We start from the raw sequence: 13,400 nt of genomic DNA on the forward strand, positions 1-13,400 counted from the left end.
AATTTGTTGCAGTACTGGTCAAGCTTGCATACAAGTTCTTTTGCAAGTTAAGATTTTTGTTATTTTCTTGTAGCTTCTTCAATTCATTTTAGTGCAGAATCCTTTTACAATTAGTTTTGCCAAAAATCAATTCTTAGTCTTATTCAGCTTTTTTCTAAGACTTTCTTTCCAAGGTTAAATGTATTTGTTTTTATTTAATTTATTATACTTGATCACCATTTCCCGCACCTGCAAGATAGCACCAAGAAACAGATGAAGAAAGACCCATCCACTCGTATACACGTATCAATACATGCCCATACATGTACACATACACTTACCTATCAACATATACATACACATATACAACGGGAAACAGAAGAAGGAGTCATGCGGGGAGTGCTCATCCTCTTCGAAGGCTCAGATTGGGGTGACTAAATGTACGTGGATGTAACCAAGATGAGAAGAAAAGGAGAGATAGGTAGTATGTTTGAGGAAAGGAACCTGGATGTTTTGGATGAGTGAAATGAAGCTCAAGGGTAAAGGGGAAGAGTGGTTTGGGAGTGCCTTGGGAGTAAAATCAGGGGTTAGTGAGAGGACAAGAGCAAGGGAAGGAATAGCACTACTCCTGAAACAGGAGTGGTGGGAGTATGTGATAGAGTGCAAGAAAGTAAACTCTAGATTGATATGGGTAAAACTGCAAGTGGATGGAGAAAGATGGGTGATTATTGGTGCATATGCACCTGGGGCATGAGAAGAAAGATCATGAGAGGCAAGTGTTTTGGGAGAAGCTGAGTGAGTGTGTTAGTAGTTTTGATGCACGAGACCGGGTTATAGTGATGGGTGATTTGAATGCAAAGGTTAGTAATGTAGCAGTTGAGGGAATAATTGGTGTACATGGGGTGTTCAGTGTTGTAAATGGAAATGATGAAGAGCTTGTAGATTTATGTGCTGAAAAAGGACTGGTGATTGGGAATACCTGGTTTAAAAGCAGAGATATACATAAGTATTCATATGTAAGTAGGAGAGATGGCCAGAGGGCGTTATTGGATTATGTGTTAATTGATAGGCGCATGAAAGAGAGACTTTTGGATGTTAATGTGCTGTGAGGTGCAACTGGAGGGATGTCTGATCATTATCTTGTGGAGGCAAAAGTAAAGATTTGTAGAGGTATTCAGAAAAGAAGAGAGAATGTTGGGGTGAAGAGAGTGGTGAGAGAAAGTGAGCTTGGAAAGGAGACTTGTGTGAGGAAGTACTGGGAGAGACTGAGTACTGAATGGAAAAAGGTGAGAACAAAGGATGTAAGGGGAGTGGTGGAGGAATGGGATGTTTTTAGGGAAGCAGTGATGGCTTGCGCAAAAGATGCTTGTGGCATGAGAAGCGTGGGAGGTGGGCAGATTAGAAAGGGTAGTGAGTGGTGGGATGAAGAAGTAAGATTATTAGTGAAAGAGAAGAGAGAGGCATTTGGACAATTTTTGCAGGGAAATAATGCAAATGACTGGGAGATTATAAAAGAAAGAGGCAGGAGGTCAAGAGAAAGGTGCAAGAGGTGAAAAAGAGGGCAAATGAGAGTTGGGGTGAGAGAGTATCATTAAGTTTTAGGGAAAATAAAAAGATGTTTTGGAAGGAGGTAAACAAAGTGCATAAGACGAGGGAACAATTGGGAACTTCAGTGAAGGGAGCAAATGGGGAGGTGATAAGTAGTGGTGATGTGAGAAGGAGATGGAGTGAGTATTTTGAAGGTTTGTTGAATGCGTTTGATGATATAGTGGGAGAAATAGGGTGTTTTGGTTGAGGTGATGTGCAAAGTGAGAGGGTTAGGTAGAATGATTGGGTAAACAGAGAAGAGGTAGTAAAAACTTTGCGGAAGATGAAAGCTGGCAAGGCAACGGGTATGGATGGTACTGTGGTGGAATTTATTAAAAAAGTGGGTGACTGTATTGTTGACTGGTTGGTAAGATTATTTAATGTATGTATGACTCATGTTGAGGTGCCTGAGGATTGGCGAAATGCTTGCATAGTGCCATTGTACAAAGGCAAAGGGGATAAAAGTGAGTGCTCAAATTACAGAGGTATAAGTTTGTTGAGTATTCCTGGGAAATTATATGGGAGGATATTGATTGAGAGGGTGAAGGCATGTACAGAGAATCAGATTGGGGAAGAGCAGTGTGGTTTCAGAAGTGGTAGAGGATGTGTAGATCAGGTGTTTGCTTTGAAGAATGTATGTGAGAAATACTTAGAAAAGCAAATGGATTTGTATGTAGCATTTATCGATCTGGAGAAGGCATATGATAGAGATGCTCTGTGGAAGGTATCAAGAATATATGGTGTGGGAGGCAAGTTGTTAGAAGCAGTGAAAAGTTTTTATCGAGGATATATGAGTTAGAGGTGTAGGGAACGAGGAGAAATGGGAGACCAAATTGGAGGTGGAAAGATGGAGTGAAAAAGATTCTGAGTGATCGAGGCCTGAACATGCAGGAGGGTGAAAGGCGTGGAAGGAATAGAGTGAATTGGAACGATGTGGTATACTGGGGTCGACGTGTTGTCAATGGATTGAACCAGGGCATGTGAAGCGTCTGGGGTAAACCATGGAAAGTTCGGCAGGACCTGGATGTGGAAAGGGAGCTGTGGTTTCGGTGCATTATACATGACAGCTAGAGACTGAGTGTGAACGAATGTGGCCTTTGTTGTCTTTTCGTAGTGCTACCTCCTGCATATGCGGGAGGAGGGGGTTGTTATTTCATGTGTGGTGGGGTGGCAATGGGAATGAATAAAGGCAGACAGTATGAATTATGTACATGTGTATATATGTATATGTTTGTGTGTATTTATATATGTATACGTTGAGATGTATAGGTATGTATATTTGCGTGTGTGGACGTGTACATGTGTATGTGGGTGGGTTGGGCCATTCTTTCGTCTGTTTCCTTGCGCTACCTTGCTAACGTGGGAGACAGCGACAGAGTAAAATATAATAATAAATAAATAATTAAATACAACATACACATATACACATTTACATGTTCATACTTGCTTGCCTTCATCCATTCCCGGCACCATCCCACCCCACAGGAAACAGTATCGCCACCCTGTGTCAGTGAGGTAGCACCAGGAAAACATACGAAAAAGGCCACATTCATTCACAGTCTCTAGCTGTCATGTGTAATGCACTGAAATTCAGCTCCCTATCCACATCCAGGCCCCACAAACTTTTTCATGGTTTACCCCAGACGTTTCACATGCCCTGTTTCAGTCCACTGACATCACATTGACCCTGGTATACCACAACATTCCAATTCATTCTATTCCTTGCCTGCCTCTCACCCTCTTGCATGTTCAGGCCCTGGTTGTTCATTTTTTTTTTTACATTTGAGAATTCTTGTGACAAAATGACTATTTAAAATTATGTCACATCAACAAGGTTCATTAGCAGCAATTTATGACAATATCAATCCCGTACATGGTGATATAAAAGAATTACTAATTTATGGTTAAGTTTTATGTAAAAATCAGGAATGGAATTTATCTCTTACTTTAAGAACCAGCATGGCATATTTATACAACCCTTCGCTGGAAGAGAAGCATCTAATATTATGAATGCAAGTATGTTAAGATTTTGAGTATTCAAAAAGAATAAAATAACCCCTAAGCAAGCATATAACATGTAAGAGTTGTATCTGCTGGTGGCATGTGCCTTACTATACCCCGACAGGTGTTGATGAGCCCACAGCAGTAGATTTTAAGGTTAAGGTTTGGCTTATTGTACTTGTATTTGTTAATGCTGCAGGCACATACCATATGAAGTTGGTAGTGGCTGACAGGGCTTTAAGATCATAAACTCCAGAGAATGTAAGTTTTACCTGTGCACTATCAAGATGGTATGGATGACTTGATAGCTTTTTATGAGTGATCTGACTTGTACATCACTTATGATAAGAAAACCTGAAGAATGCTAAGCTATCAGAGGGTAATAAGGAGTGCTGTTGTAAGTCTAACATTAAATCATACACAAAAGTAACCCAATTCAACTAAATTCTTGTGATATATGTCGATCAGTGCCATGTTACTTATATAGCCACTGGAATAAGGGGCGATTGTGATTTTGAAGCATTATGATGAAAATTTCTTGAAGGATTCTTGTCCTCACGGTCTGAAAGCTAATGATTATGCCAAGAAACCTAAGATCAAGGATGCAGTGTGTGGGATGGTCACAGTGACTTGGTTAAATATGATGAGACCCATAACTTTATGAGATTTATGGTGCAAATTATGGCCAGGTTTGCTTGAGCAAATCTCAACAAGGTTACTTTAAGTGGGTTTGATATGAGGCAATAAAACAAGAAAGTATTTTAAAGTTTGCTTAGTGTCTATGTTGAGTTGTATACCATGGCAGTGGAGAGGTGGTTAAATGTTAGAATAGTGTTTTGAGCAAAGAGCTCCCTTTTGACAATGAACTGGTAACCAACTCTGCTGGCAAGGTGATACATGATATTGACAATGATAATGATGTAGAAATTCCAGGAGCTGGTTTCATCAAGAGTTTACATAAGGCTTGTGGGTATGTAAGCAGAGAGGAGGGCGAGTAGTTCCAGGTGTAGTCTGGTCTGTGGAATGGGTATTTGATGTCATTATGGTTGTTTAATTTGCTTATGGATGGGGTGGAGAGAGTTAACTGCAAGTGATTTGGAGAGAGGGGAGAGTATGCATTCCACAGAGGGTGATGGGGCCTAGAAGGTGAATTAATCTGCTGATAACACAGTGCTCGTGACAGACTTGAATGAGAAACAACAGAAGTTGGTGTTTGAGTTTGGTTCAGTGTGTGAAAGTGGAAGTTAACAGTAAATGTGAGCAAAACCAAGATTATTAGGTTTAGTAGGGCTGGGCAGGTTAGTTGGGGTGTGAGTTTGAATGGAGAAAATTTGGTGGAAGTGGAGTGTTTCAGATACCTGAGAGTGGACTTTACAGTGAATGGAAATATGGATATGGTATTGAGCATAAAGGGGAAGGGGGGTGTTAAAGGTTCTCAGATTATTGAGGAATGTGTGAAAGAGAGGTTGTTATCTAGGAGGGCAAAAGTGGGTATGTCTGAAGGCACAGTAAAACCAGTGTTATTGTATGGATGCGAGGAATGGGTTATACGTGAGGATGGGCAGAGAATGGAAGGGTGGATGTGTTGGAAATAAAATGTTTAAAGGACATTGTGTGGTTTGAGCTGATTAGATGGAATAAATAATAATGAGACAGAAAAGATTGACAGAGTATACATGTGTTGGAAGTGGAGGGGAAAAGGAGAGGGCAGACCAAATGTAGATCAAAGGATAAAGTGAAAAAGCTTTTAGGTGGTTGGGGCCTGAACATGTAGAGGGATGAAAGGTGTGCATGGGATAGAGTGATTTAGAGTGATATGGTATAAGGGCACAATGTGTTGTCAATGGACTGAACTAGGTCATATGAAACAGTGAGGAGAAACTATGGAGATGTTTGCAGAGCCAGGTTGTGGATAGTGACTGTTGTTTCAATGTATTGCACATGAATGCTTGAGAATGAATGAGCAAAGGAGGCCTTTTCTTTTACGGTGTTACCTCATAGATGTGGGAAAAGGTGAACAAGTATAAGAATGCATTAAAAAAAAAAAAATCAGAGTTAACTCATTCTAATCACACAATTCAACCAGTTGATTTTTCAACTAATCATGCAAACTTAATTTTTCCTCTTTTTTCATCCAGTAAAGAAGTGATTAGGAATATTTTTAGGATCATAAATTTTCTTTAATGGCTAATTGCTTCTTCCACTTTAGCAAGTTTGTTCAGTAACAAAGATTTTCAGTCTACAGATGCCCTGTATAATAGATCTAACAATTTCCTGTGATGTTATGGGATTCAGTGTGAAAGTGGCTATACCACAAGTGAGCATTAACCTTCAGCAAGGCTCTATCATCAACTTGGGGAAGAGGGGAGTATACTATCTAGTTTTTCAAAGGAACCAATCATTTTCCTGCTTATGTGCAGAGTATAGCTATGAAGCAATAGGAACCCCTTAAAAGGGGTCCTGTGGTTGCATACTGATATATTAACCTGACGTTTCACAGAAGTATTGATAATTTCTTTCCTGTACATTTTGCTTACAGCAAATCACTTGAAACTTTGATAGCTGTATAATAGTATTAATCATAGTTCTAATGTTACTATATCTGTTGTAATTTCGGTATTGTCAGGGATGAAGTATTTCTAGATGATGTTTGTAATTACTGTTAACATGACATTCAACTCGGTCATAATTTCATGAAATCTAGATTGCTTGAATTTCATTATCAGCTGTTTCAGTTGTTAATGACATTCTACAGGTGAAGATTATTTCCTACATTCTTTTAGAAAGTAAATCAAATTTCAAGTATGTATTTCTATATTTGCCACAGACTATTCTAAAAATATGGGGTTTCCAAAGCTTTTAGTGAAGGCCTCTAGTTTCTCATGTAGATAGCTGCAACAAGTCATGTTTATGTTTTAGCTGCATAACTACAATGGTTATGTGTGTTAAGATTATTGTTGTCTTGCAGCATTCAGGGTGATTAAAACAAAATTGACTTGAAATTATAGTTTAGGCCTTTTCTTCGGATTAAAATTTACCCTAATAAGCTTACGAGATAATTACTTCTCATACCTGGGGATGAGGAGAAAAAAGCTATGCTTGTATCTCCTGTGTATCAAAGACAGCAATTAAGAAGATTGGGAGCTGGAGGCTGCAAATCCTTCCCTTCTCTGTTATCTTTTTCTAAAAAGTAACAGAGGACAAAATTGCAATTTTTACTTTAAAGGCTTGGTTCTTGATGCTACTTTGCTAAAGTGGGAAAGGCTAGTACATACACGACTTTTTCTTACATAAGTCACACAACAGGAACAAAATATATATCAAAAATGGTCTTACCAGTCAAAGCTGAACAGAAAAATATATTTGGCATTAGTAATTTCATTACTAAGAATGGTGTAGCAGATTTCTTTCCTTCAAATTTGTTTTTCTGTCACAGGCAAACATTTATCATATAGGATATACTATACATGATGTTTGGTAACAGTTTCATACTGTTGATATTTTTCAAAGTATTTCCAGTGTATTGTTCATTTGCCATATCAGTCACAGTTCCATAATCTTGTGCATATGGAGTTGTTAAGGAAGTTTACTCATGGGAATATTTTCATATTTGTGGCATGTTCTTGAGAAGCCCCTTAGCAAACAATTGGTCATTTGCTCTCTGGCATATTATACATAGTAATTAATTGTAACTTTGTTAGTAATAAAGAGAATATCCCTAGTATGATTTATCGAGTCAGACTTGAAATTTTTTCTGAATTTCTAAATTGCCATGACACTTCATTGAGTTGATTAACACCATTTCAAACAGAGATGACATTTTAAAAACAAGTAAGAGAATATCAGTTTTGGTCATGAAAGGACTTTCCAAATGTATTAAGGGCAAATTAAGAGCATTAGTGTTCCCATTTCTTGCTCAGGCATCATTTTTTGGTACAAATTATACAAAAAGCCTTCAAGAATCCAAATAAAATCCCTTAAAACTGTCACACATGACTATTTGCCAGAAGTTAGCATTTTACCAATATTTAAACAAAGCTATACCTTAAGACAAAATCGCCAACACATGACAACCCCCATATATATTTAAAAGATGACACACTAGTAAGGTTTATCGTAGGTACAAGCATATGATAGATGCACACTAGTAAGGTTTATTGTGGGTAGAAGCAAATGATGCTATCAGGTAGAAATCATTCTACATCTGGTCTCTGAGCCTAGTGTTTCTAACAATGTGAGCACAAGCAACCTGCCTCATGCTATCCTGATGGAAGGATGTTCTTTCTTTACTCTTCCTGGCTATCTATCCATATCTCTGATACCTGTTCCAATTAGAACTCCCTCAAAGGGGTGGCCACAGCAACAGAGTCTCCATAACCAAAGAACTTCATTGCCCCTTCTTAGTCTTCAGCGCCTCACCCTTAACAGGCCATTAGCAAAGGGCAAGTCTAATGCAGTGCTTGCAGAGGCTCCTACCTAATGTTCCTAATGACTACTATCTAATGCTCCTACCTACTACTACTACCTAACGGTTCAACCAAATAATCCTGCCTAAATGATCGTACCTACTACTACTACAACCATCTACTGCTTCTACCATTTTGCCAAAAGGCAGGGCTAGTGCATAGTGCTCACCACAGGAAAATCTACTGTTATGAAGAATGAGCTGTGTGAGTTTAAAGTTGCCAAGTGTTAGATATGACAAGGAGATGCATGTTTGTGGACAGAATGCCAGTAGTTCCCACATGTTAGTGAGGCAGAAAGAAAAGATAGCTACCTGGGTCAGAGGAGTGCAACTCCACAACTACTAAAGTGCTGGCTCTCTAAGCAGATGTCACCAAACCTCCTGATACCCAGACAAGTAGTACTGATAATATGCCTCCCTGGTAAAATACCAGTATATTACCCTCTCTTACTGGCTACCACTTCATTTTGAGAATTTTGTTTCTGAGTGCTGTATTTCCTCCACCTGTGCTTCAAGATGGTTGGCATTTACTTTTCTCACCTAGAATCAAGAAAATGTAGGTACAAGTGAGATTTCTAGGTGCACTGGGTACTCAGCATGCATGATGTGGTGGCTGCTTCCTGCAATACCTCATCAGTGCCCAGTGTCATTTATGAAATCAAGACCTTATGACCCAAAACATAGACCTAAAGTACTTCAGACACCTTGCCAATTCCATTCCCAGACATCTGTAGCTAGTAATCAAGGCCAAAAGAGAGATGATACAAGACCAAAGTGTAAGTGTGACATCTCCTTTGAAAATATATGGGGAGGTACTTTTTTTTGTGGACACTACTGTAGGATCCCCCCCCCCCTCCCTCCCTGTGCATTCCCTTAGTTTGCCCTATTTAACTAAAGGAAAACCTGATTGATAACACCCAACTCTGTGAGCCAGCCAAACAGAAATTAAGGGTACTTATGTTCATTTTATTTATCTATTATACTTTGTTGCTGTCTCCTGCAGTAGGGAGGTAGTGCAAGGAAACAGACGAAAGAATGGCCCAACCCACCCACATACACATGCATATACATAAACGCCTATACATGGACATATACATACCTATACATTTCAATGTATACATACATAAACATACACAGACATATACATATATACACATGAACATATTCACACATGCTGCCTTAATCTATTCCTGCCGCCAACCCACTACACATGAAATGGCATCCCCTCCCCCCACTTGTGCACAAGGTAGTGTTAGGAAAAGACAACCAAGGCCAGATTCATTTACACTCAGTCTTTAGCTGTCATGTATAGTGCATCGAAACCACGGCTCCCTTTCCATATCCAGGCCTCACAAAACTTTCCATGGTTTAATCCAGGCGCTTCACATGCCCTGGTTCAACCCATTGACAGCACGTCAACCCCGGTATACCACATCGTACCAATTCAATCTATTCTTTGCACGCCTTTCACCCTCCTGTATGTTCAGGCCCCGATCACTCAAAATCTTTTTCACTCCATCCTTCCACCTCCAATGTGATCTCCCACTTCTTCTCGTTCCCTCCACCTCTGACACATATATCCTCTTGGTCAATCTTTCCTCACTCATTATCTCCATGTGACCAAACCATTTCAATACACCCTCTTCTGCTCTCTCAACCACGCTCTTTTTATTACCACACATCTCTCTTACCTTTTCATTACTTACTCGATCAAATCACCTCACACCACATATTGTAGTCAAACATCTCATTTCCAACACATCCACCCTCCTCCGCCTCACAACCATATAACATTGTTGGAACCATTATTCCTTCAAACATACCAATTTTTGCTCTCCGAGATTACGTTCTCGCCTACCACACATTCTTCAATGCTCCCAGAACCTTCGCCCCCTCCCCCAGTCCATGACTCACTTCCACTTCCATGGTTCCATCTGCTGCCAAATCCACTCCCAGATATCTAAAATACTTCACTTCCTCCAGTTTTTCTCCATTCAAACTTACCTCCCAATTTACTTGTCCCTCAACCCTACTGAACCTAACCTTGCTCTTATTCACATTTACTCTCAGCTTTCTTCTTTCACACACTTTACCAAACTCAGTCACCAACTTCTACAGTTTCTCACTCGAATCAGCCACCAGCGCTGTATCATCAGCAAACAACATCTGACTCTTTTCACAAGCCCTCTCACCAACAATAGACTGCATACTTGCCCCTCTCTCCAAAACTCTTGCATTCACCTCCTTAACAACCCCATCCATAAACAAATTAAACAACCATGGAGACATCACACAACCCTGCTGCAAACTGACATTCACTGGGAACCAATAATTTTCCTCTCTTCCTACACATACACATGCCTTACAACCTCGATAAAAACTTTTCACTGCTTCTAGCAACTTACCTCCCACACCATATACGCTTAATACCTTCCACAGAGCATCACTATCAACCCTATCATATGTCTGCTCCAGATCCATAAATGCTACACACAAATCCATCTGTTTTTCTAAGTATTTCTCACATACATTCTTAAAAGCAAACACCTGATCCACACATCCGCTACCACTTCTGAAACCACACTGCTCTTCCCCAGTACGATGCTCTGTACCTGCCTTCACCCTCTCAATCAATACCCTCCCATACAATTTCCCTGGAATACTCAACAAACTTATATCTCTGTGATTTGAACACTCACCTTTATGCCCTTTGCCTTCGGACAATGGCACTATGCATGCATTCTGCCAATCCTCAGGCACTTCACCATGAATATTGAATATCCTCACCAACCAGTCAACAACAGAGTCACCCCCTTTTTTAATAAATTCCACAGCAATACCATCCAAACCCGCCACCTTCCTGGCTTTCATCTTCCGCAAAGCTTTCACTACCTCTTCTCTGTTTACTAAATCATTCTCCCTGACCCTCTCACTTTGCACACCACCTCGACCAAAACACCCTATATCTGCCACTATATCATCAAGCACATTCAACAAACATTCAAAATACTAGCTCCTTCTTCCTCTCACTTCACCATTACTTGTTATTACCTCCCCATTTGCCCCCTTCACCGATGTTCCCATTTGTTCTCTTGTCTTACGCACTTTATATACCTCCTTCCAAAAAATCTTTTTCTTCTCCCTAAAATTTAACAATACTCTGTCACCCCAACTCTCATTTGCCCTCCTTTTCACCTCTTGCACCTTTCTCTTGACCTTCTGCCTCTTTCTTTTATACATCTCCCAGTCATTTGCAGTATTTCCTTGCAAAAATTGTCCACATGCCTCTCTCTTCTCTTTCACTAACAATCTTACTTCTTCATCTCACTACTCACTACCCTTTCTAATCTGCCCACTTCTGTCTGCAAAATTTCTTCATTTGTTAGAACAACAATCAAACTTACTATGGTCAATTGTTCAAAATATTTTGATGAACTATATAAAAGATTAAGACAGGAAAATTTCAGTATATTAGAAGCTACAACATCTAAAAGTTTTTGTGCTTCTGTCCTTCCCACAGTATATACATGGATGAATAAGTTACTTAATACTCGTTCCAATGTTAACACTGAATCTTCTTTCTTATCACAAATGTAAAATCCTTTGAGGGGATTCTTGAGATGCTGATAGCAGGAAGTCTAAATTCTAGCTTAACACTGAAAATATGCTAAACTTAACGCTGCAATACTCGAAAAAGCTTTTTATGATGTCTGTCCTTTCAATCTTCATCGCTAATGCTGTCAACCATCTAATCTTCAAATATACTTGAAAAGTTTTCTGAAGGCTAATGAAGGCACTCATCACTTGTTTGATAGTTCAAGGGTGGCAATACTCTAGAGACAAGCCAAATGATGTCTGTAATGCTTCATGGATATGGGTTTCTTTGCACTTAGGTAATGCAGCTTGGCTGAAACCATGGTTTGTATGTCATTTTAATGAATGATGCATGTAAGCATGCTCAACTGCATATGCATACACATTCTCTCTCCTGTGAGTGCTGCTAACTTTTGTTAAGACACTCTCTGAGCCTGAACTCTTCAGATATCAGTAATCCAATTTTAATTTTGATTGAAATATTTTTCCTTGAAGAAACAATAAGCCTCTTGAACACTGTTCAACATTAGATGCTTTGATGACACCTGTGTTCTGTTTCCTTTGCCCAAAAACATAAAGTCCTTTTTCCCAGGTATCAAGTGACTTTCTTGCATGTCATGTGCATATAATGTATTTAGTGTCTTGTTTGTATAATATATTAGGCTGTGGTGAGTGTTGCATTATGTGGATATGTATTTCATCCATAATGTGATATTAAAGAACAGGAAAGTAATGAGTTATGAACATCATATAAATATATTAACTGAAAATAAATTACATAACACTCATTCAAAAGTTTTTGAAATATCTAAGCACTGGAGCTTTATGAGACCACAGTATGGCATCTATACACTTTTAAATACAGTGAAAAACAGCAACACACTCTAATGTGCGCTTTGACATTACAAGAGGCTTACAGCATTCACAGTTTCTCAAGGAGGAAACGTGCAAAACTTTACTGTACTCTGTCATCCACCCTACTGTAAGTGCCTGTAGTGTGCAGGTTGGGGGGGGGGGGTGTTTGCAGATGAGGGAAGGAGGAACCGATTAAAGCTGGCGCGGAAGGGCCTCTACGAAATATCCTGCTGGCAACAGAAGCCGAGAAAAATGTTTAAGCTGCAAGTAAGACAACTAGGGCAGTAGCTTAAGTATTAATTCGGTAAAGAAGGAGGTGGTAGCAACCAACACGACAAGCAGCAGAGACCAAAATGAGACAGCAACAAAGACAAGCATTTGAGACTAACACAAGGGTGCTGCTATGGTTAGTGTTGGAGATGAGGGTAAGGTAGACGCCAACACAGTAGCTAGAGCAGGTGTTAATGAGGGTGAGACTGCAGCTGAAACAGCAGGCAGGGAAAGTGTTTGAGTTATGGGTGAGACAACGACTGAAACAGCAGCCAGGGTAGGTGTTGGAGACAGTGATGTAGCAGCAGGTGAAATTGCAGTCACGGCAGATGTTGGAGGGAAGAGTGATGTTGCTGGTGACACAGAAAATGGAGGGGAGATGGGTGGAGGTATGGGAGTGAGGGAGGAGTGGAGTGATGGAAGTAGTGTGAGAGGGGTGAGGGCCAGCTGTGTGCCACGTTGTTCAATCAGCTCTATGACGGCAGCGTTCACCTGCCTGCCTTCATCCACCACCTGTAACACAGTCCTTAGCTACAACATACGCACACGGAAATGTTCACAAGCACTGTCTTGATAACATGTGGGAAAGTTACCTGATGCTAAGTGACATGGGGTCTTTATATCAAGCAATTAGAAGCAGACTAGTTTT

General features: G+C 39.9%; 1 protein-coding gene across 4 annotated transcripts in view; it reads right to left on the bottom strand.

Moving 5' to 3' along the window:
• Positions 1 to 13,400, bottom strand: part of LOC139756617 (uncharacterized) — a 40,722-nt gene that overhangs the window by 19,691 nt on the left and 7,631 nt on the right. For 2 of the 4 annotated variants that reach the window (XM_071676270.1, XM_071676269.1), the window contains exon 4: positions 12,718 to 13,264. The exons of 1 other annotated variant lie outside the window; for it this stretch is intronic. In XM_071676270.1, the coding sequence (XP_071532371.1) occupies positions 12,866 to 13,264 (399 nt within the window). In that variant the 3' untranslated portion in view covers positions 12,718 to 12,865. Of the gene's footprint in view, positions 1 to 89; positions 229 to 12,717; positions 13,265 to 13,400 lie in introns of those variants that run through there. One more of the 4 variants, XM_071676272.1, reaches the window with a different exon arrangement.

Source organism: Panulirus ornatus, chromosome 22 (genome assembly GCF_036320965.1).
Source record: "Panulirus ornatus isolate Po-2019 chromosome 22, ASM3632096v1, whole genome shotgun sequence".
NCBI lineage: Eukaryota > Metazoa > Arthropoda > Malacostraca > Decapoda > Palinuridae > Panulirus > Panulirus ornatus.